Source organism: Pelodiscus sinensis, unplaced genomic scaffold (genome assembly GCF_049634645.1).
Source record: "Pelodiscus sinensis isolate JC-2024 unplaced genomic scaffold, ASM4963464v1 ctg44, whole genome shotgun sequence".
NCBI classification, from domain to species: Eukaryota; Metazoa; Chordata; order Testudines; family Trionychidae; genus Pelodiscus; species Pelodiscus sinensis.
In genome coordinates, this window is record NW_027465914.1 from 465,068 (window position 1) to 487,588 (window position 22,521).

At 47.7% G+C, this 22,521-nt stretch overlaps 1 protein-coding gene across 1 annotated transcript in view; it reads left to right on the top strand.

Annotated features, from left to right (window-relative positions):
- The window catches only part of LOC142824856 (maestro heat-like repeat-containing protein family member 2B), a 36,841-nt gene extending 16,492 nt beyond the window's left edge, over window positions 1–20,349 (top strand). The window contains exons 13-24 of the mRNA XM_075916643.1: window positions 778–932; window positions 2,472–2,634; window positions 3,078–3,274; window positions 6,078–6,215; window positions 6,424–6,535; window positions 11,017–11,163; window positions 12,163–12,345; window positions 13,222–13,377; window positions 14,410–14,544; window positions 16,763–16,865; window positions 17,839–17,904; window positions 19,999–20,349. Of these exons, the coding sequence (XP_075772758.1) occupies window positions 778–932; window positions 2,472–2,634; window positions 3,078–3,274; window positions 6,078–6,215; window positions 6,424–6,535; window positions 11,017–11,163; window positions 12,163–12,345; window positions 13,222–13,377; window positions 14,410–14,544; window positions 16,763–16,865; window positions 17,839–17,904; window positions 19,999–20,072 (1,629 nt within the window). The 3' untranslated portion in view covers window positions 20,073–20,349. The remainder of the gene's footprint in view (window positions 1–777; window positions 933–2,471; window positions 2,635–3,077; window positions 3,275–6,077; window positions 6,216–6,423; window positions 6,536–11,016; window positions 11,164–12,162; window positions 12,346–13,221; window positions 13,378–14,409; window positions 14,545–16,762; window positions 16,866–17,838; window positions 17,905–19,998) is intronic.
- The last annotated feature ends 2,172 nt before the right edge of the window (window positions 20,350–22,521 follow it).

Sequence of the window (22,521 nt, forward strand, 5' to 3'; positions counted from 1 at the left end):
GATCTTTAATTAGAACTACCTACTCCGTGCCGCATGTAGCCGCGGGCACGGTGTTCGGATTAAGGGGGATTTTAAAATGGCAGCACCCGGGAACATGCAAATGAAGCCTGGGATATTTAAATCCTGGGCTTCATTTGCAACTCTGCTTGCCCTCATTACCCTACCTAGCTCGAACTAACGAGCTAGTGTAACCGTACCCCAAGTGAAAAGGAAGATGCTTGATTATTTGTCTATCTTGTTGTCACAGTTTCCAGCCATGAAAGGCTTGGAAAAATTAGACTCCGAGTAAAATGCAAAAAGAGAATATCCGGCCCCAAGAGACAAGCTAAGTGAACTACATCTTAGGGCCTCAGATAATGAGGGGTCTCTAAAAATACCCCAAAATTGCTAGTTTTTACTTGCCTCTTTGCCTATGTACAGATAGATAGATAGATAGATAGATAGATAGATAGATAGATAACTTTATTATTTCTATTTTCATTTTCCTTTCTGTTAGAATAATACATGTTTTTTTTGGAAATGCAATGAGGCCTCTTTAACTTGACATAGCTTCGGGCCTCAGCATGTCTTAACCCGGTGTTGCAGCCAGGTATGCGCAGAGATATGTATAATTTTTGTGGGTTAAATCTATGCAGCCATGTCTAAATACTTGTTTTTTGAAGGGAGGATTTTCTACAAGAACAGCAAATTGCTAAACGACTAAATAAACGTTTTGGTTCTGCAGAATGAATGGAGAGAATGGAAAAGGGACATTTTTTCTGGTTTTACTCTGTCCAGGTGTCAGATATCCTGAGTAGAATATATATTTATATGCCTACCATCAAGCAGGGTAGCTTGAGGCAGTTCCTGGTGGAGTCAGTGTCCATTCTTGCTCACCATCACCTAGAGGCAGTGATCTTCAGCCTCCTCATCAAACATCTGCCGATGGACAGGTATATACTGCTCCTTACAGTGTTCATTTTGGTAACCATGGATCCCACGGCTTCACTGGAAGATGTAAGGCTTCATTTAAGCCACAGACAGTTTGAGATCATTCCTAAAGGTTAATAGCTTGGGTCTTTCTGCAGAAAGGTCCAAGACCATGTCAAGGTGGGTGCAGGGAGAAATTAAGTGTCATTCTGTTTCCATTAATTAATAGTTGCTTTGGCATCCTAAAGACTTCCCTTTACTGGCATCACTGGAGTGGATTTTTGCCTCTCCAGACCCCTGAACTAACATCACCCTGGAAATTGCCAGTGACTGTTCGTTTTCTGGTAGCATGAAAGCTTCAAATCCAAATTCCTGGCTGATTAGCCAGGATAGGGTACCAGGCTTTTGGTATCAGCAAGGGTATGGCTGCTGGAATGGAGTTGTCATTCTTGGTACTTAAAGACAGGGCGGTAAGCATATCTATCATTTCATTCAAACATCCCTAGCTGAATTATCAGTCATCAGTGCTGGAATCTAAGAACATAAGAACGGCTGTAGTGGGTCAGACCAAATGTCCATCTAGCCCAGGACCCTGTCTTCAGACAGTGGCCAATGCCAGGTGCCCCATAGGGAGTGAACAGAACATGCTCATTCTGGCAAATAGAGGCCAGGGAATGCCATTTGTGAAGAGGTCATGGGCTAGCCACAAATATTTGTTCTCGTAGTTGTACATCCAGTTAGTAGGAAGATCATTTTTCTTTCTTCAACTTGTCTCCCAGGCCCCAGATCTTTGGGCATCATATGCTCATGATTCCATATCTACTGAGAAGTAGGAAAACAGGAACTGTGATTAGAGCTCTGTGTCCTTTCCTTCTGAAGTCTAGCATTAATGGTTATGGTGCAGTAAGACTAGGGTTGTGTCTATACAGCACCCTAAACTTGAAATAAGATGCACAATTTGCACTCCGCAAATTGCGTATCATATTTTGCGTAGCCTATTTTGTAATGTGGTGCTTCTACACAGCACCAAATGTCGAAATAATGCGCTATTTCAAGCCATCCCTTATCCCTCATGCAACAAAGTTTCTTGGGATGGCAAAATAGTGTGCCCATTATTTTGAAAAATATTTCAAAATAACGGGCTGCTTGTGTAAATGTGGGGTAGCTATTTCGGGATACCTCCAGGATCCCAAAATAGTCATGCACTGTAGAAATGTAACCTGAAATGTAACTTAACTTAGTTCTGTAACTAGAAACTCAATATGTAAAACATGAGGACCATATAAGGAGGACAGCACTCTGAACTTGCTCATCATAGGCAGGGCTTGACAAATAATACAATCTACTCACCCATGGCGTGTAGATTGTAACCTGGAAGAGCCGGGTTCGGGCGACCTGTGCATGCGCAGAACGATCTGTGCATGCACAGTTCGCCGGACAGCGCGGTTGGTGAGCCCTGATCATAGTCAAGGAGAAAATGTGTTCTTTACTTGAATATGATGCATATAGTCAGAGCCACAAAAGTCTCCAGGGGGTCACATATAACTTATGTTAAATTGCAGTGACACCACTGAGCTGTGGAGATCTCTGGGGACAGATCCCTTGCTCGCCCCTCAAGTCCTAAAGGTCCTAATAGAAAAAATAAAGACTCCAACAAGCCAAGAAGGAAGGATGACCTCAGAGACAAAAACTGACCTGCATTTAGCAGCTGCTGTACCTCTCACAGTAAGTTAGACGACAGACATGTATTTCTCTGCCTTGTGACAAACATGCTGATGGAAAGCTAGATGAGTGGTATAATATTGTCATATGGGCACTTCTTTTCTGAAGTACTGTTTCCTGGATTCCAGCTGTGCTTTCTGTGGAACAACAGATGGCAGATTTAGAGTATGTGGCTGATTCACTTAATACTATCTGGCAATTAGAAAGTCTTTGAATCAGATTTCTTACAGTGCTTTGCAGATGTTTTGTACAACTCACAACATGCTTTGATAGGTCGTACACATTTTTACAGCTATGGGACGCTAAGGCACACATGGAGTGAATTGCTCTCGGTCATTCATCAAGTTAGTGACAGGAGTGAGAATTTAGTCCAGCAGGTATCAGAAGGGGAGAGAGTGTGATAGTGTTAGGAAGAGACCTCTTCTTTTACCATGCTCTCCTTTCAGGCAACATGTGCCATCTTTGAAGTGGTGTCAGCATTGCAGCTGAGCAAAACTGTGCAGGAGCTGTTCCCGGAGTTGTTTACTGTTCTCCTGCAGCAGATCAGCCAAACCCTAAGACAAAAGATGCCTTTGCCCAGGATGAGCAGCCGAAGGAGGTTATTCAGAAAAGGACAACAACTATGTGAGGGCAACCCTTGCAGGTAATTAGAAGAAAGGGAGCAAAACAAAGAGAATCCCAGTCCATTTGTGTGACACTCCCCAGGAGTTCTCAGGGTTATGAGGCACCTTACCATCACCTGCTTTTAATATGAGAAAGTCTTGTTTGTGCTTGCTATAGGTCAGTTCCCTGAAACCACCAACCTCTGGCAATACAAACACTACTATCTAGGCCTCCTCAGGCCTCAGTCTCTTTGTCCTCTCTTTCTGACTACAGCTTAGAGAATCTCTATCAACGGATTCTCCTCTAAGAGAAGTCTCCCTGCGATGTACGTGCATCTCCGCACCAATCAGCGTTCCCCCATCTCTTAGTTTAAAAACTGCTCTACGGCCTTTTAATGTTTAGTGCCAGTAGTCTGGTTCCACCCTGGTTTAGGTGGAGCCCATCCTTCCTGTATAGGCTCCCCCTCTCCCAAAAGTGTCCCCAGTTCCTGATAAATCCAAACCCCTCTTCTCATCCACGCATTGAGACTCTGAAGCTTTGCCTGCCTACCTGGTCCTGCGCGTGGAACTGGAAGCATTTCCAAGAATGCCACCATAGAGGTCCTGGATTTCAGTCTCTTTCCTAGCAACCTAAATTTGGCCTCCAAGACATCTCTCCTACCCTTCCCTATGTCATTGATACCTACATGTACCACGACCACCGGCTCCTCCCCAGCACTAGACATAAGTCTATCTAGATACCTCGAGAGATCCGCAACCTTTGCACCAGGCAGTCAAGTGACCATACAGTTCTCCTGGTCATCACAAACCCAACTATCTATGTTTCTAACGATCGAATCACCCACTACTAACACCTGCCTCTTCCTAACATCTGGCATTCCCTCCCCCTCAGAGGTATCGTTGGTGCGAGAGGATACCGCAACATCCTCGGGAAGGAGGGTCCCAACTACGGGATGGTTTCCCTCTGCTCCCATTGAATTCTCTGTTCCCTTGAGACTTTCATCCTCCTTAAGAGCACTGGGACTCTCAGACTGGAGGTGGGACAGTACTACAGTGCCCTGGAAAGTCTCATCAACATAGCTCTCTACCTCTGTTAGCTCCTCCAGTTCAGCCACCCTGGCCTCCAAAGCCCGAACTCGGTCTCTGAGGGCCAGGAGCTCCTTGCAACAGGTGCACACATACGCCACTCGCCCACAGGGCAGGTAATCATACATGTTACACTCGACGTAATAAACAGGATAGCCCCCACTCTGCTGCTGGGCTTCTGTCTCCATTTTTTTATGAATAAATTTAAGTAAAAACTGGGCTTATTAAATCTCTGGAATATAGATTATTATAAAAGTTAGGTTTAAAGAAGATCAGAAGTCACTAGTGCCCTCTAAACTCCCACTCCAAAGTCCCTCTCCAAGCTCCCTGTTCGCGGACTCACAGGCTTATATAGCTCTGGTAGCCCCTCCCCCCACTGAGGCTCAGCCAATTAACATAGGCTTCTAGATTTCAAACCTTTTAGAAGCTCCTTCAAACAAACAAACAAACAAACAAACACCAAACTAAACCAAACAGAGAAACACAAGCTCAGCACACACTGCCCTGCTTACACTTATACTTTAGAACTCAGCTCTGGAAAACATACAACACTTAGATGTATTTATAGGGAAAACAAGAACTGGTATATTATCAAAGAACAGAGATGTCAGTGATAATGAGTTAGAATACAGGCAAAAAATGGTTAGAGCCCTGCGCGAATACAAACATCTACCCCTGGACACGGAGATCTGCAGATAGACATTGGGTTCTGCACATCCACAGGGCTCTGCTCCCAAGAGCCATTGTGACCAACAGAGAGGCGCATGGCCCTGTCATGCCTGGGAACCAGTGTCCTGCACCAGCAGCTCCTCCCATCCGCACTGCTGTGTGGTGTCAGTTGAAGGGCACACATTGCTCTGTGTCTCGCAGGTCCACCTGCTGCTCTTTTAAGGGTAGCCAAAACTACATCAGGGTTATTTTCAGGCCCCACTTTGCAGAACGCTACCTTCTGTGGCTGGTTTCCATTTCCTGTCATAAACTCTCCAAACTTCGGAGGAGTCGTTGCCCGTGTTGAGACTTTCTTGTCTGTACATACCGATGTGTAGACTATGTGCAGTGTTTTAATCCGCCTGTCCATGCATAGCACCGTTACATTATATCTCAGCTTTCTAGTCCCTCCTCCAGATGGAGGGAAAGTGTTTCCATTCAGAGAACTCCCTTTGAAAGGCTCTCCTAGCATTTGTCTCTTTTGCTCTCTGTTTCCCTCAAACACTCCTCTGTGTGTCCCTTTAGGCAGATTCCTTATTAATGGGATAATAGGTTTGTTGATTCTATAGCCCCACTCTAGCCAGGCAATCAGGTACATTTCTATCCAATTAGGCTTTCTCTGGGGAAGCTAATTAGTACTAGTAGTTACCAGAGTGCTGACCCCAAGTACAAGCTCTCAGCACCCTGTCACATCTCGCTGGAGATAGGGCCCCAAAATATCCATTAGTGATCACTAATCTCTCTGTGTCCCAGCTTTTGGGGTCTGATTGTGAATTTTTTCCATATTACTGTACTGTGCTAGTGCCCATACGCCTTGCAGATAGGAGAAAGTGACTGCAAAATGTTGTCCATAGCAACACTAGTAATATGAGATGTATGAGACTGAAATACCTCCTGGAATTAAGTCCTTCCAAAAACAGTGGTCCCCAGGATACTGTCAATGGATGAACTGTCAATGAACAACAGACCTGACAAGTAACTGGGGTTTCCTGACTGCTTAGGCTGTGCCTTTCTATTGGTTACTACAGTTCTGTGCCTCTTTTCCCCCAGGCTTTCTATTGAAGCATTAGAGGCTGTGCTTTTCAAGGCTGTGAATGAGAAGCTGATAAGAACACTCTGGAAGCAGAGAACTTGGATGCTTCTTGAAAATCCGCAGACTCACCACGAGGGGGTGTGTTTGCTGGTGAGGTAAGAGATCTAGGAGACAGCATTTCATCCTCAGGGATCGGCAACAAATAGAGTGACTGACAGGGAACTTTCAGGTATAGCTTTGTGTGGGGTGTCCTGGGTGAGAAACACAGAGCTTCCATGCGTAGGTTTTAGAGTTGTATGGTCATAGCAGCTAAGCTTTTGAAGTGCACAGTCTGCCCCATAAGTGGTTCCTTTTGTCTTCCAGTGTTCTGCAAAGATCTGGACTAATAACAGTGGAGATCATACAGAGCCTCCTCCCCTGGGTAAATTCCCCATCAGAAAATCAGCGAGGCACCAGCACAGCTTTCTTTGCTCAGGTATGAGCAGTTCCACCATTAGGCTGTTATCTGTTGTTTACCTTTCTCTGAGGAGTTGTACAGTTCACTTCATAGGAATTCATTTTAGATAGTAGAATGTGTCCTTTGTAAGGAAATCTCACAAGGAACTTCATTACACCTTTCTTAATCATTTTCTCTTTGTTATTTTTGGGGTCTATACTAGCCTGGCCTAGCTGCCTATTCTAGTTGCTGGTTAAGAGAGAGTGAGAAAGATATAGATAGGCTACGTCTACATTGGCAAGATTTTGCGCAAATAAGGTATGTCTAACCTACAGCACTAATTCAATTTAACTTAATTCGAATTAGTTAATTCGAAATAAGCTAATTCAAATGAGTGCATCTAGACCTAAAAACTAATTCGAATTAGCATTTTGCTAATTCGAAATAGCATGTCCACATTGAGTGGACCCTGAACCGAAGTTAAGGCTGGCCAGAACCAGTGCCGTCAGGGCATCAGGTTAGGACTTAAGGTGTGGAGCTGCTTCCTCAGGCTAGCCGAGGGCTGTGCTTAAAAGGACCCGACCCCCACCCCGGACAGACAGTTCTCAGGATTCCCCGCTTGCTTGTCTAACTCGATGGGGACAGCAAAGCAGTCCTGTCTTGGAGTGCCCTGAATGCCCTCGGCACATTACAGCACTCGACCATCAGCCCGGCTGCACTTGCCGCAGGCTGCCATCTGGGGGAGGTCAATCAGGGGGCTGTCAGGATCCAGGAGGCCCTACAGGAAAGCTTCCACCCCGAGGAGCCCGCAGAGCCACCCCAGTCCTCCCCATCGGGGGCTCGTGCCCCATTCCTCCCTCACCTCCTTCCACTTACCCTTCCCGAGCCCCCTCTTCCTGATGTAAAAAATAAAGGACACGTGTTCAAAAATAGAAACTCCCTTTATTTAACAAAACTGGGGGCGGGGGGGGGGGTGAGTTAACCTCTGGGGGACTGGGAAAAGGAGGTGGGAGAGGGGAAGAAAGAGGGTGGGAGAGGGGAGGTGGAAACCTGGGAGGAGGGAGCTGGAAGGGGGAAGCCAGGGGAAGAAGGAGGAGGGGAAGTATAAAACTATGGTACGCCATATCTTCAGAACTGTGTACAGATGTGGTCTTCTCACCTCAAAAAAGATATGGCCTTGGAAAGGGTTCAGAAAAGGGCAAGTACAATGATTAGGGGTTTGGAACAGGTCCCATATGAAGAGAGGCTAAAGAGACTGGGACTTTTCAGCTTAGAAAAGAGGAGACTGAGGGGGGATATGATAGAGGTCTATAAAATCATGAGTGGTGTGGAGAGGGTGCATAAAGAAAAGTTCTTCATTAGTTCCCATAATATAAGGACTAGAGGACACCAAATGAAATGAATGGACATCAGGTTTAAAACTAATAAAAGAAAGTTCTTCTTCACACAAAGTTCTTCTTATAGTCAACCTGTGGAACTCCTTGCCACAGGAGGCTGTGAAGCCTAGAACTATAACAGAGTTTAAAGAGAAGTTAGATAAATTCATGGAGGTTGGGTCCGTGGAGTGCTATTAGCCAGGGGGTAGGAATGGTGTCCCTGGCCTCTGTTTGTGGAAGGCTGAAGATGGATGGCACGAGACAAATCGCTTGGTCATTGTCTTCGGTCCATCCCCTCTGGGGTACCTGGTGTTGGCCGCTGTCGGCAGACAGGCTACTGGACTAGATGGACCTTTGGTCTGACTCAGTACGGCCATTCTTATGTTCTTATGTTCTAAGCGCAGGGCTCAGGGTCGGGGGTCTCACTGGAACAACTTGATTTTCATGCAAACCTGCTCCTGGATTTGGATGTGGCCTTTGGTGGCCAGGCTGGCAGCTATCCTGCCCTAGACGGCTGCATTCCTGTGCCTAGTGTGGAGGTCGTGGATGCTGGAGGCCTCCCCCCCAAACCTCGATAATGTCCACGATCTCCGCACTAGACCACGCGGGCGCCTGCCTCTTGTGGCCCTGGGCAGGCTCCTAGGAGCCGCCAACCTGGTCCTGGGAAGAGGCGGAGGGCTGGGTGGCAGCGGGTGGCTGGCTCATGCCATGCCAGGTGCAGGGTCTGCTGGCTGGGTGCTGGCAGGCTTGCAACTGGCACAGGCACTGTAGCCAAACCGTGCCCCTTTAAGGGCTCTGGGGCTGGGAGAGGGGCAGAAAAGTTTCCCTGGTTTGGCCCAGAGTGGCCATCAGGGCAACCTGATTAGGGTTAGCCTCCAACTAGTTCGAATTAAGTGGCTACACAGCCCTTAATTTGAACTACTTAATTCGAACGAGGCGTTACTCCTCGTAGAATGAGGTTTACCTAGTTCGAATTAAGCGCTCCGCTAGTTCGATTGAAATTCGAACTAGCAGTTTGTATGTATAGCCGCTATTAAAGTTAATTCGAACTAACGGCTGTTAGTTCGAATTAACTTTGTAGTGTAGACATACCCTATACTTTTAACGTGAGAGTTTTTGCGTTAGAATATTTGCGCAACAGAGCGTCTACACTGGCATGTGCTGTTGCGCTAAGAGGCGCTTTTGTGCAAAATCATCCGTGCCAGTGTAGACGCTCTCTTGCGCAAGAAAGCTCCGATGGCCATTTTAGCCATTGGGCTTTCTTGCACAAGAAATTAATGTGGCCTGTCTACACTGGCCTCTTGCGCAAGAACAGTTGCACAGGAGGGCTTTTTCCTGAGCGGGAGCATCATAGTTTTTGCGCAAGAAGCACTGATTTTAGACATTAGAATGTCAGTGTTCTTGCGCAAGAACTCCCCGCCAGTGTAGACAGGCAGCTGCTTTTGCGCAAAATCATGCCAATGTAGATGTAGCCATAGAATTTGAGTTACTAGACCTTTTCTGACAATTCCTAGGGCTAATACTAACCAACAGCTCCTGATTTTGGTCTAGCTCAGCAAATCTTCTAAATGAATCTAGTGTCCTAATACTATAAAATAAGCAACATACAAATACATTAACATCTATCTTAGATTCTCATTAATGTAGAATAATAGATTCATAGAACATTCGAACTGGAAGGGATCTTGAGAGGTCTTCGAGTCCAATCCCCAGCCATCACGGCAGGACCAAGCACAGTCTAGATCATCCCTGACAGGTGTTTGTCTAACCTGCTCTTAAATATTTCTAGTGATGCAGATTCCACAACCTCCTGAGGCAATTTATTGCAGGGTTTAACCACCCTGACAGGCAGGACGTTTTTCCTGCTGTCCAACCTAAACCTCCCTTGATGTAATTTAAGCTCATTGCTTCTTATCCTATCCTTAGAGGCCAAGGAGAACAATTTTTCTCCATCTTCCTTAAAACATCCTTTTAGAAACTTGTATTATCTGAGTACTTCAAAATGATAATGTAGTATCTGAGTGCCTCAAAACTCTTTAAAAGTATGTATCCCTACAATACCCCTGTGAGGCAGGGAAACACTATTAGTCCCATTTTGCAAAGAGGAAACTGATGCACAGAAGGCCTAAGTGACTTGCCCAACATCATCTAGGAAGTCTTTGAGGGTGCAGGAAATTGAACTGGAACCTCCTAAGTCCTAGGCTGCTAACTACTGGAGCATCCTCCCTCTCCACAGCCTTGCTATAACGTCTGTGTCATATTTCACATTTACGCTAAGTCGCTATTTTAGAGGCTCATCTGGTGGTTCTAGGAATCTGTTTGTGCCCCAAAATCTTTCTACACCCCACCTAGGAAAGGAGTCACAAACGTGGGTTTTCAAGGTCTGCCTAGAGAGGCCTCATGAAAGCTGCCAATCAGAGCCCAGCTGGCTCAGATATATGGAGCTACAGGGCTTTATTAGGTCAGTTTCTTTCAGGAAGTGGAGGGCCAAGAAAGGATGCTATTCTCTGGCCAAACCAATTCACAGGGGTTTATTTCAGGCAGCATTTTCTGAAGCTGAATTTGCAGAGAGAGAGTCCTTACGAGCCTTAAACATATAATTTGAGGGAGAAACTGAAAGTGGCCCCATAGGAAGAACCCAAGGAAAAAGTAGCAATGAACTGAAATGAAGCAATGACTCGCTGCTATTTCTAGGTTGGAACCAAGAGTAGTGGGCAGGCCCAGGTTCCCCAGTGGCATAAACCCGATGAAGGGGACAGGGCTTATGGAGAGGTTGAACAAAGAACAGAATATAAAGGGTCCAGAGTTGGGGCTGAAGACCCTAGTGAGGGCAACAGGACCTAAAAGGCATTTGTTTGGACTTTGGGACTTGGCCAGAGGGCTGAGCCATGGAAGACTCACTAAGATCGACTGGCAGGATGCACCTGGGCGAGAAAAGGACTGTGGTATCAAATGCAGTCACTGAGAGGCTCTCAAGGGATGAGCAATCACCCATTATAGTGCCTAAAAGGAAAAATCCATGTTTTTAACACAGTACTCATTCATATAGAATAATAAATTACAGTGTATTACGTGTCTCCTCAAATTATATTCGCTATCTTAATGAACATATTAGAGCTAATGGACATGTTGATTTTATTTCAGCTAATGACTGATCCCATACTCAGGGAGAAGAAGTTGCTTAAGTCTGTCTTACACATCTTAGAAGAAAGGTTAGAGGACAACTACTGGATTGTCCGTCGAATGGCTGTAAGAGGCCTGGGAAATGTAGTCTATGGGGCACCTGAGAAGGTAAGATAGAATACTGAATACAATGCAGCATAACTAGAGAAACTAAAGGAAACAATTGCTCAGGATTTACAGAGGCCATGCACAATGCACTAGGCCAACTTCTGCTCTCTCATACCCCTGTAACCTCTTTGCAGTCAATACACAGCAGGTTGGTTCCCTTGGTAAGCTGGGCATAAGGAAACAATATGTACTTAATATGATCATATGTAAATGTATACTCCTAGGAATGAAGAGTGTAGGCCATACTTCCAAGATGAGAGATTCTATTCCAGGAAACAGAGACACTAAAAAACTCAAATCATGATAGATAATCAGCTGAACGTAAGCGCCCAGTACAAAGCTGTGACCAAAAGAGCTGAGGTGATCCTCGGAGGCATAGACAGAGGGATTCTGAATAAGAATAAAGAAGTTATTTTACCTCTGCTTATGGCACTGGTGTGAGAACTGTTAGAATACTATGTCAAGATCATGCCTGCAATTCAAGAAGGATGCTGATAAATTGGAGAAGAGTCACAAGAATTTTCAAAGGGCTAGAAAATGTGCCTTTAGATTCAATGGGGGGGGGGGGGGGGAGGAATGAAGCTAAACTAATTCAGACTGATAGTAAGGCATACATTTTAATGGTAATTTTAATCATTGGAACCATTTACCAAGGGTTGTGGTGGGTTCTCTATCAGTAGCAACTTTAAAAACAAGATGGGCTGTTTTTCTAAAAGAGGTGCTCTAGTCAAACAGACATTATTTTGGGGAGGTTCTGTGTTGTGAAGGAGGTCACAATGGTCCCTTTTGGCCTTCAAATCTAAGTAATTAGAAATCTAATAGGATTACATAGGTGTAATATGGCACAGAGTTTGGCTTATTGTAGCTAGTACCTGATGTAAAATATAGCTATAGGTCACTAGGGGGCAGATGAAATTCCCACTGCTTCATAATTGCTAAAAAAACATATTAGAAATGTGGTTAGTGGAAAGTGTTTTTTAATGTCATATGTCTGAACAGGTGAAAAAGTACAAGAAGTTTCTTCTGGAGACACTGATCAGGACTTTAGAAGAGACTTTCAGTTTTGAAATCATTATCGAATGCATGAAGGCACTGGCCAAAGTCCTGAAGGAGCTGAAAGGGAAGGACATAGGTTCTTCCTTCAGAGACCTCACCATACAGATCCGGAAGTACTTCGATAATGTACGTGAACAGAAGCCTTCAACCCCAGTTCAGCTGACATTGATGAGGCTCCATTTACAATGCATGATGTGTCCTCACTGGGCATTGTTCATGTCAGAATGAAGTGATTTTAGGCCTTAGGGAAGAGATGTGTTTTATGGCGGAGCAGAGAATTAAGAAAATGAGGATGCCATCCCTGCTCCTTCAGTCTCACCCTTCTGTTCATCTTTATTTCCAATGAGAATGGCAAAGGAAGTATGAATACTAGATTAGGTAGCTGCATAACAAGGAAAATGGGCATACAGGGTGTAATGGACTGTTTTGGGCCTGCTCCATACGATTTTTATGTCACCTGGTTGAAATTATTCCATTTTGCAGAGAAGTTTGAGATTTCAAATTTTGGTTTTGTTCCTATTTGGGGGACACACCCCCCAGCCCAAATTTCAAATCTCTTTGTGAAACAGTAATACTATTCTCAACCCAGCTCTACTGGGAGCCTTGCCTGAGGGCAGTCTACTGGCAGACTATGCTGGAGACAGGGAACCTGGAAGCACTGGGAATTAGAGGTACACATTTCCTGGCTCCTTGTCAGCCTGCCAAACAGGCTGTTCTGAAGGTGAGGGCCAGGAAGCCCAAGATCTCAGTTAGCCTGCTAGATGGGTCACCAAGAAGCTGACCAAGTACCCCTACTTGGCTTCTGGAAGAATTTTGTCAAAATTGAACTGTCTTCAAAGTATTTTGAAGAATCAACACATTTGGCCCAAACTTGATTAATTCCAGTTCTTCTAAACTTCTGTAGTTGGAATCACTCTACTCTAATGTAGAAGAGACAGCTGTGCTAGATACATGATGTGGTTATCTCTTCGTTACCAACCTGTGTGGCTTTCTTGGCTATAGAAGGACAACACTCTTCGTGCATTGGCCTTTGTCCTGTTTGGTATCCTGGCCGGCTCTGCAAAGAGAAAATGGAAGGACTATTTTGCCAAGCAGGTTAGACAGAGCTGGGTCACGCTTCTGCTGCACCTGCAAGATCCAAGCCCTGAAGTTTCAATGGTAAGAATGACAGTGACTTAAATACTAAGCAAAAAGAATCTTCCTCCTGTTGCCAGGGGAGCTCTGCTATTCCTTCCTGCAGTGGAGACCTAAATTCTTCCCTCAGTTCATTGCCCTCCTTTTGAGTCAATCCCAGACAGGCTGGTCCTTAGCAGCCAGGGTTGTCTCACTGGAGTTCAGGATAGGTCATGGGTCTGATCCCAAGAGTTCATTCCTGCCTATCTCTGCACCCCACGTTCCTGCCTCCCCACAACAGAGGAAAGATCACAGCTATGCCTAGTGAAGCAGCTTTCATAGCTACATCTGTTCTGAAAAAACATTGCTGCTATCTCCAGTTTTCAGTATTATAAAATCATAGAACCATAGGTTTGGAGGAGACCTCAGGAGGTCACTGAGTCCAACCTCCTGCCCAAAACAGGACCAGCCACAACTAAACAATCCCAGCCAGGGCTTTGTCAAGCTAGGACTTGAAAACTCTAGATTTAGAGGTTCCGTTGCCTCCCTAGGTAACCCATTCCAGTGCTTCACCACCTTCCTAGTAAAATAGTTTTTCCGAATATCCAACCTAGACCTCCCCCACTGTAACTTGAGACCATTGCTCCTCATTCAGTCATCTAGTACCACTGAGAACAGCCTCTCTCCATCCTCTTTGAAATCCCCCTTCAGGTAGTTAAAGCCTTCTATCAAAGCTCCCCTCACTCTTCTCTTCTGAAGACTAAATTATCCCAAATCCCTCAGCCTCTCCTTGTAAATCATGTGTTCCAGCCTCCTAATCATTTTTGTTGCCCTCCGTTGGACTTTCTCCAATGTATCAACATTTTTTAAGTAATGGGGTGCCCAGAATTGGATGCAATACTCCAGAAGTAGAATCCCTTTCCCCCTATTAAAGTCATGCTGGCATATTTTCTGTCTATTACTTCAGGGGAATCCCTTTTATTCTTGGGGTAGATGAGCAGTCAAGGACATGAGTTCCATTTGAATGAGCACAATACGTGTTATGGAACAATTCACTGGTGCAACCCTCTTTTTCAGGAGTGCAGAGCTACATTTCATCTCTGTGCCCCATTTTTGGGACTGAAGAGGCTCCAAACTATACTTAATGAGCATCTTAGTTGGAGAACCGAGCTGAACCCTGAGGAGCTCCAGATGGATATCTGCAGACACCTTGTGAGTGACCTATAGAATTATATGAGATTATTGACAGCATAGGCTTGTGATGTAGAAGCAGGGGGAATGTGTGATGGGCAATGTAAGTATCTATGGGTATGTCTACGCTACAAAGTTAGTTTGAACTAACGGACGTTAGTTCGAACTAACTTTCATAGGCGCTACACTAGCGCTCCGTTAGTTTGAATTTAATTCGAACTAGCGGAGCGCTTAGTTCGAACTAGGTAATCCTCATTCCACGAGGATTAAGCCTAGTTCAAACTTACTAGTTCGAATTAAGGGCTGTGTAGCCCCTTAATGCGAACTAGTGGGAGGCTAGCCCTCCCCAGGTTTCCCTGGTGGCCACTCCGGCCAACACCAGGGAAACTCTATGCCCCCCTCCCGGCCCCGGACCCTTTAAAGGGGCACGGGATGGCTACGGTGCCCGTGCCAGGTGCAAGCCTGCCAGCACCCAGCCAGCAGACCCTGCACCTGGTGCGGATCGAGCCACCCACCCGATGCCCCCCAGCCCTCCCCCTCTTCCCGGGACCAGGCTGGCGGGTCCTGGGAGCTTGCCCGGGACCGCAAAAGGCGGGCTCCCTCCTGGGCTAGTGCGGACATCGTGGACCTCGTCCACGATCTCCGCACTAGGCACAGGAAGGTGGCCGGCTAGGGCAGGAGAGCTGCCAGCCTGGCCACCCAGGAGCAGGAGTGCATGAAAATCAAGGTGGTCCACTGAGACCCCACGACCCTGAGCCCTGAGCATACAATGGCCATCCTGGGTCAGACCAAAGGTTCATCTATCCCGTAGCCTGTCTGCCGACAGCGGCCAACCCTAGGGACCCTGGAGGGGATGGACCGAAGACAGTGACCAAGCCATTTGTCTCGTGCCATCCCTCTCCAGCCTTCCACAAACTTTGGGCAGGGACACCTCTCCTACCCCCTGGCTAATACCACTCCATGGACCCAACCTCCATGGCTTGATCTCACTTCCCTTTAAACTCTGTTCTAGTTGTAGCCTTCACAGCCTCCTGCAGCAAGGAGTTCCACAGGTTGACTCTGTGCTTTGTGAAGAACAACTTTCTGTTACTAGTTTGAAGCCTGTTACCCATTCCTTTCCTTTGGTGTCCTCTAGTCCTTCTTTATGGGAACTAATGAAAAACTTTTCTGTATGCACCCTCTCCACCCAACTCCTGCTTTTAGAGACCTCTATCCTGTCCCCCCTCCGTCTCCTCTTTTCTAAGCTGAACAGTCCCAGTCTCTTTAGCCTCTCTTCATATGAGACCTGTTCCCAACCCCTGATCATTTTAGTTGCCCTCCCCTCTGCCACCCTCTCTCTTCCCCTCTCCCACCCGCTTTTCCCAGTCTCCCCCAGTTTTGTTCAATAAAGACAGATTCCATTTTTGAACACAATTGTCCTTTATTTTGTACATCAAGAAGAGGGGCTAGGGAAGGGTAAGGGGAAGGAGTTGAGGGAGGAATGGGGTACGCGCCCCCGATGGGGAGGACTGGGCTGGCTCTGCGGGATTTTGGGGTGGAAGCTCTCCTGCAGCCCCCCAATTGCCCCATCTCCCCAGATGGCAGGCTGCGGCAAGTGCAGCCGGTCTGATGGCCAAGTGCTGTGATGTGCCCAGTGTGGGTACTCCGGGCACTCCAAGCCAAGACTGCTTTGCAAGCGGGGCACCCCTGAGAACTGTCTGTCCGGGGTGGGGGTTGGGACCCTTTAAACACAGCCCTCGGCTAGCCTGAGAGAGCATCTCCACGCTCTAAGTCCTCCTCTGATGCCCTGCCGGCACTGCTTCCGGCCATCCTTAAGCCCGGTTCAGGGTCCACTTAATGTGGACATGCTAGTTCGAATTAGTAAAATGCTAATTCGAACTAGTTTTTTAGTCTAGATCCGTTAGTTTGAATTAGCTTAGTTCGAATTAAGTAATTCGAACTAAGTTAGTTCGAATTAACGTTGTAGTGTAGACGTACCCTATTAGAGTGGGATACAGGACTGAGGGTGAGAGGAATGTAAATCTGCCATAGATTCCCACTTTCCCCACTTCTACACAGCCTCCTGTCCTTTCTTCTATTTACTTGTTTAAATTAAAAAAAAAAGTCTGAGTGAATCCAATAACTGACAGCAGTGGCATGAGGAACACAGACTGTTTACTTGTGGTTTGTAAAGGCATGTGTTGGCAGTCAAAGGGCATTTCTAGCCAGAGAGAGCTCATGTGTCCCTGATTTTCTCTAGGCCAAAGAGAAGGCTGAGCTACTGGAGAACTTTTACAAAAGCACCATCAGATACTTCCGCAGCAGCTGGGAAGAGATCCGGGCAGCTGCAGCCAAGTTAGCTGGTGAGAGAAAGTGTGCCGTGTCCCTTTTGGTATTCCCTTTGAGGTAGACAGAAAAAGTCCCTGTGTGCAGCACTGAGCTACTATTAATCTCTCCGTGCTGTGACTTCTCATGCATAAATGGAGATGTTAATGTTCTCCTACTTCTCCAGTGTGGTGTTAGGAGGAATTTGTAATTTGCAATAGAATGCTTTGAGATGGCGCAGTCATTTAGTAGCAGAGGCTGGCACACTGTCACGTAGGGTATGTTTATTCTCCGATCAAACTAGTGTGCTAAAAATAGAGTAGCTGTGGCAGGAGTAGCAGGAGGGGTTAACTATTCCAAGGATGATCCCATCCAAACCCAAAAGTCTGTTCTCAAGGTGGCTAGCTCCTCCGACTGCTTCTGTCATCTTACCTGCACTCTATTTTTAGTAGTCAGAGTTAGTGTGGACTCAAACTATAGACCTAAGCTCAGTGTTGTTCACTGTTCCTGACTGGTGCTTCATCACTGGGAGGTAGGCAGCCCACCGCCACACAGTGCCTGCTGTTGCAGGTTCCTGATTGCCTTGCCCAGGAAGCACTAGATTCCTCCCCTTTGGCCCTGTGCCATCCTTTCCTTAGCACACCCATGCAAGCCAGGCAAGCATTGTGGCCTAATTAATTTATCCAGGTGAGATCCTTGCTTAGTACGCACTTATTCCTGGCCCCAGCCCCTTTGTTCACACCACTAGATTAATACACTATCCTAGTATATCTCCAATAACTGACAGCAGTGGCAAGAGGAACATAGATTGTTTAAAGCAAATGAGGTTTTATGTAAACATTCTTAATTTTTTTCTCTTATTCTCTTCAGTGTGGACGCTAAACTTTTCTAGTATTGTCTTGCCTACAGCTCACCTTAGACTCACAATAGAAGCCAAAGGGCCAATGTTATCACCTTGCACTTAACAAGAGAAGGTTTTTTATTGATGTTTATTTTACACTGCTTATTTAGGCATCATCCTGGAACATACGGACACCAAGAATATGAAATGGCTGGACATGGAACATCTGTTGACCTGTAAGTAACAAATACAGGTGAAATCCTATTCATTAGTGAGTTATAAAGAAATTTAGCTGACAAGCAAGCAGTAACTGATACCACAGGTGTGAAGTGCATCAGCCACACATCAAAGGACAGATTCAGCTTTAGTCTGCTCTGAAAGAGGTACGTCTACACTACAGCGTTAATTCAAGTTAACTTAATTCGAAATAGTTAATTTGAAATAAGCTAATTCGAATTATGCATCTATACACAAAACCTATTTCAAAATAGCATTTTGTTATTTTGAAATAGCGCGTCCACACTGAGTGGACCCTGAACCGAAGTTCAGGCTGGCCGGAACCAGTGCTGGCAGGGCATCGGGTTAGGACATAGTGTGTGGGGCTGCTGCCTCAGGCTAACTGAGCTCCGTGCTTCACGGGACCCTACCCCCACCCCGAACAGACAGTTCTTGGGTTCCCCGCTCGCTTGTCTACCCCGATGAGGGACAGCAAAGCAGTCCTGTCTTGGAGTGCCCTGAGTGCCTGCACTCGGGACACCACAGCGCTCGGCCACATGGAGCCAGAGCTGCCCCTGGGCACACCGGTGCGTCTCGTAGGGTTGTTGCCATCAGCCCAGCTGCACTTGCTGCAGGCTACCGTCCGGGGAGTCCATCGGGGGGCTGTCAGGATCCAGGAGGCCCTGCAGGAGAGTGTCCACCCCGAGGAGCCCTCAGAGCCACCCCGGTCCTCCCCACCATGGGCTCGTGCCCCATTCCTCCCTCACGTCCATCTACTTACTCCTCCCTAGCCTCCCTTCCTGATGTCAAATAAAAGACATGTATGTTCAAAAATAGAAACTGGGTTTATTGAACAACAGGGTGAACCTCTGGGGAGACTGGGAAAAGGAGGTGGGAGAGAGGAATAGAGTGGGTGGGAGAGGGGAGGGTGAAACCTGGGAGGAGGAAGTTGGAAGGGAGAAGCAAAGGGAAGAAAGGAGAAGGGAAGATCAGGGCCCAAGGTTGGGGGTCTCACCGCACCAACTTGATTGTCATGCAAACCTGCTCCTGGGTTCGCATGTGGCCTTTGGTGGCCAGGCTGGCAGCTATCCTGCCATTGACGGCCGTGTTCCTCTGTCTAGTGCGGAGATCATGGATGCTGGGGCATCCCTCCCAAACCTGAATAAGGTCCATGATCTCCACCCTGGACCAGGAAGGCACCCGCCTTCTCCAGCCCCTGTCAGGCTCCTGGGTGCTGGCAGACTGCTCCTGAGGAGCAGTGGAGGGTTGGCTGCCAGTGCCTTGCTGGCTCACGTTTTGTGGCTACTGGCTCAGGGGCCCCGGTGGCCACTGCTGGCTCTTGGCTGGTAGGCTTGGATCTGGCACGGGCCAGGGTCTATTCCTTTAATGGCTCTGGGGCCAGGGGGAGAGGAGAGGAAGTTTTCCTGGTTGTGCCCAGAGTGGCCACCAGGGCTCCCTGGGAAGGGCTGGAGGCCCCCTATTTTGAATTAATTGTCTACACAGCACTTAATTTGAAATAGCTATTTCAAATTTGGTGTTACTCCTCGTAGAATGAGGTTTACCAAATTTGAATTAAGCGCTCTGCTATTTCGAATTAATTTCGAAATAGCGGTTTGCATGTATAGATGCTATTAAAGTTAATTCAAAATAACAGCTGTTATTTTGAATTAACTTTGTGGTGTAGACGTACCTGGAGGAAACTGCAGCCAGTGTGATATAAGTCAGTGCATCTCCTGGCTATCCTGGCAATGCCTCTTCCCAACCTGTGTGATCCACTCTTTGGGCTCCATCGGCTCCCTGGGAGCCACTTTTTGCTACCCCAAACTCCACACCATCAGATTTATTTCTGTCAGGAGATGTAAAATAACTTAAAAGCAGAAGCTATTGAGTCAATGGAGCACCTTCCAATTGGATGAGTTTCTGGTAGGGTCAGGGTCTCCCCTCTCCCCCCTCCTCCATCTCAGTTTGGAGCTTGGAAGGATCCCAATGGAGGAACCTAAAGCTTTGTTTGGACAGAGAGCTGCTGTAGCTTGGTACTCACTGGTACTAAATCTCCAGCTACTGCAGGCATAGGTGACTATATGAAAAGTGAGTCATATTCTCTGTAATTCCAGCTCTCCAGGTCCTACAGAATGACCCAAGTCCCATTGTCCAGCTGGTGGCAACTCAGGTCCTAAGAGACATCTGACCTGGATGAGTGCTCGGGGAATGAAGCACAGACAAATAGAACGAAGAGCTCCTGCTACCTTGTCACATCCATTGCTTCAGTGGGGCTTTCTGGAGAACAATGTGCTCTGTCTGTGCCAGCTTCTGTTTCAGCTTGGTGGTATGCGGCCAGCTACAGTGACTGAACGATATATCTGCTAGCTCTCTATGGGGTAAGGGAGTAGTATAAGGGCCCTACCATCAATCAAACATTAGCTCCGCCCCCTGAATCCGGAAGTCCCCTCCCCCCCCCGACTCCCCGGAAGTCCCTTCTCCCTTGTCACCGGCAGTCCCGCCCCTGGAGGGTAGTACATCCGGGTCGAGAGGGACAGGTGACCGGAAGTAAAAAGGATGTCATGTGACCCCCGTTAGGCCCGTCCCCTGTCACCGGAAGTCCCGCCCTTGGGGGTAATACATCCGGGGTCAAGAGGGGCAGGTGACCGGAAGTAAGGGGTGTCATGTGACCCCTCTAAGGACTTGCCCCACCTCCCTCTACCAATCAGGAAGGGCTTTCCCCGTAGGACCGCCCCGCGAACCGCTTTGACCAATGGGGGGGCAATTCCGGGACCGGATGACCCGCCCAGAAGTGGGTCATGTGACCCCTCTAAGAACTCGCCCCACCTCCCTCCACCAATCAGGAGGGGTTTTTTCCCTGTAGGACCGCCTCGTGAACTGCTTTGACCAATCGGGGGGCAGTTCCGGGACCGGATGACCCGCCCAGCAGTGGGTTGTGTGACCCCTCTAAGAACTCACCCTCCCTCCCTCTACCAATCAGGAAGGTTTTTTTCCCTGTAGGACCGCCCCACAAATCGCTTTCACCATTCGGGGGGTGCAGTTCTGGGACCCGTTGACCAGACCGGAAGCTGGTCGTGTGACCCCTCTAAGAGCTTCCCGTGACACCCTCTGTCAATCAGAGCATAGCACTTCCCCATAAGTTCTAGCGCCACACAAAAGAGGCCATCTTGTTCCAAGAGCGCGTGTTTCAGAGAGCGTGCAAACGCTGAGCGGAAACATGGACTCCTTCACCACCCCCACCAGAAGTTTGGAGTTTGTTTTGGTGACGAGGGCCTTCCACCACATGAGAAGAAAGCGCCACATCAGCAACAGTTCCGAGGACAAGGGAGAGGCGAAAAGGGGCCCTTTGCCCCCTCTGCTATTGGATACACCAGTATCATCCTTGGCGTTCTCTTCAATGCTTTGTATCAGTATTGAGCAAAAACAAGGTGGGCCCGGTTCGTCTTCCTCGTCCGATGCAATGCTGTCCCGGGTCTGACGGTCAGCTAGAAAGGCATCATCAAGCTGTCAAAAGATTGCCAGAAAGAAATAATGTAAGACGCTCTGGTCATTTTTTTTTTAAAGTTTTCAAAATCCCGGTTTCCTAACCCCATGATGCCCCAACTTCGATCTTTCATTTACCTATTTGGCTTCTTTTCCATGCGTCTTGTCCGACTCCTGGGAGCCATGGGCACCTTCTTCCTCCAGGCCATCTAGCTTGTCTGGCTGCATCGTGAGCGGTTGGGTTTCGGCGTCAGATATTGGTGTATCCATCAGCGGCTGGGCCAAAGGGCTCCCTTCAACTTCTCCTTCCTCCTCGGAACTGTCGCTGATGTAGCGCTTTCTTCTCGGCACCAAAACAAAGTTGGTGAAAGAAGCCATGTTTCCGCTCAGCGTTTGCACGCTCTCTGAAACACGCGCTCTTGGAACAAGAGGGCCTCTTTTGTGTGGTGCTAGAACTTACGGGGAAGTTCTATGCTCTGATTGGCAAAGGGTGTCACGGGAAGCTCTTAGAGGGGTCACACGACCCGCCTCCGGTCTGGTCAACGGGTCCCGGAACTGCACTCTCCGGATTGGTCAAAGCAATTCGTGGGGCGGTCCTACAGGGAAAAAACCCTCCTGATTGGTAGAGGGAGGCGGGGCGAGTTCTTAGAGGGGTCACACAACCCACTGCTGGGCGGGTCATCCGGTCCCAAAACTGCCCCCCAATTGGTCAAAGGAGTTCGCGGGGTGGTCCTACAGGGAAAAACCCCCTCCTGATTGGTAGAGGGTGGCGGGGCAAGTTCTTAGAGGGGTCACACGACCCACTGCTCGGCGAGTCATCGGATCCCAGAACTGCCCCCCCGATTGGTCAAAGCGGTTCGCGGGGCGGTCCTACAGGGGAAAAACCCTTCCTGATTGGTAGAGGGAGGTGGGGCAAGTCCTTAGAGGGGTCACATGACACTCCTTACTTCCGCTCACCTGCCCCTCTTGACCCCGGATGTATTACCCCCAAGGGCGGGACTTCCGGTGACAGGGGACGGGCCTAACGGGGGTCACATGACACCCGGTCAGCTGTCCCTCTTGACCCGGATGTACTACCATCCAGTGGCCGGACTTCCAGTGACAGGGGAGAAGGGAATTCTGGCGGTCAGGGGGCGGGACTTCCGGGGGCAGGG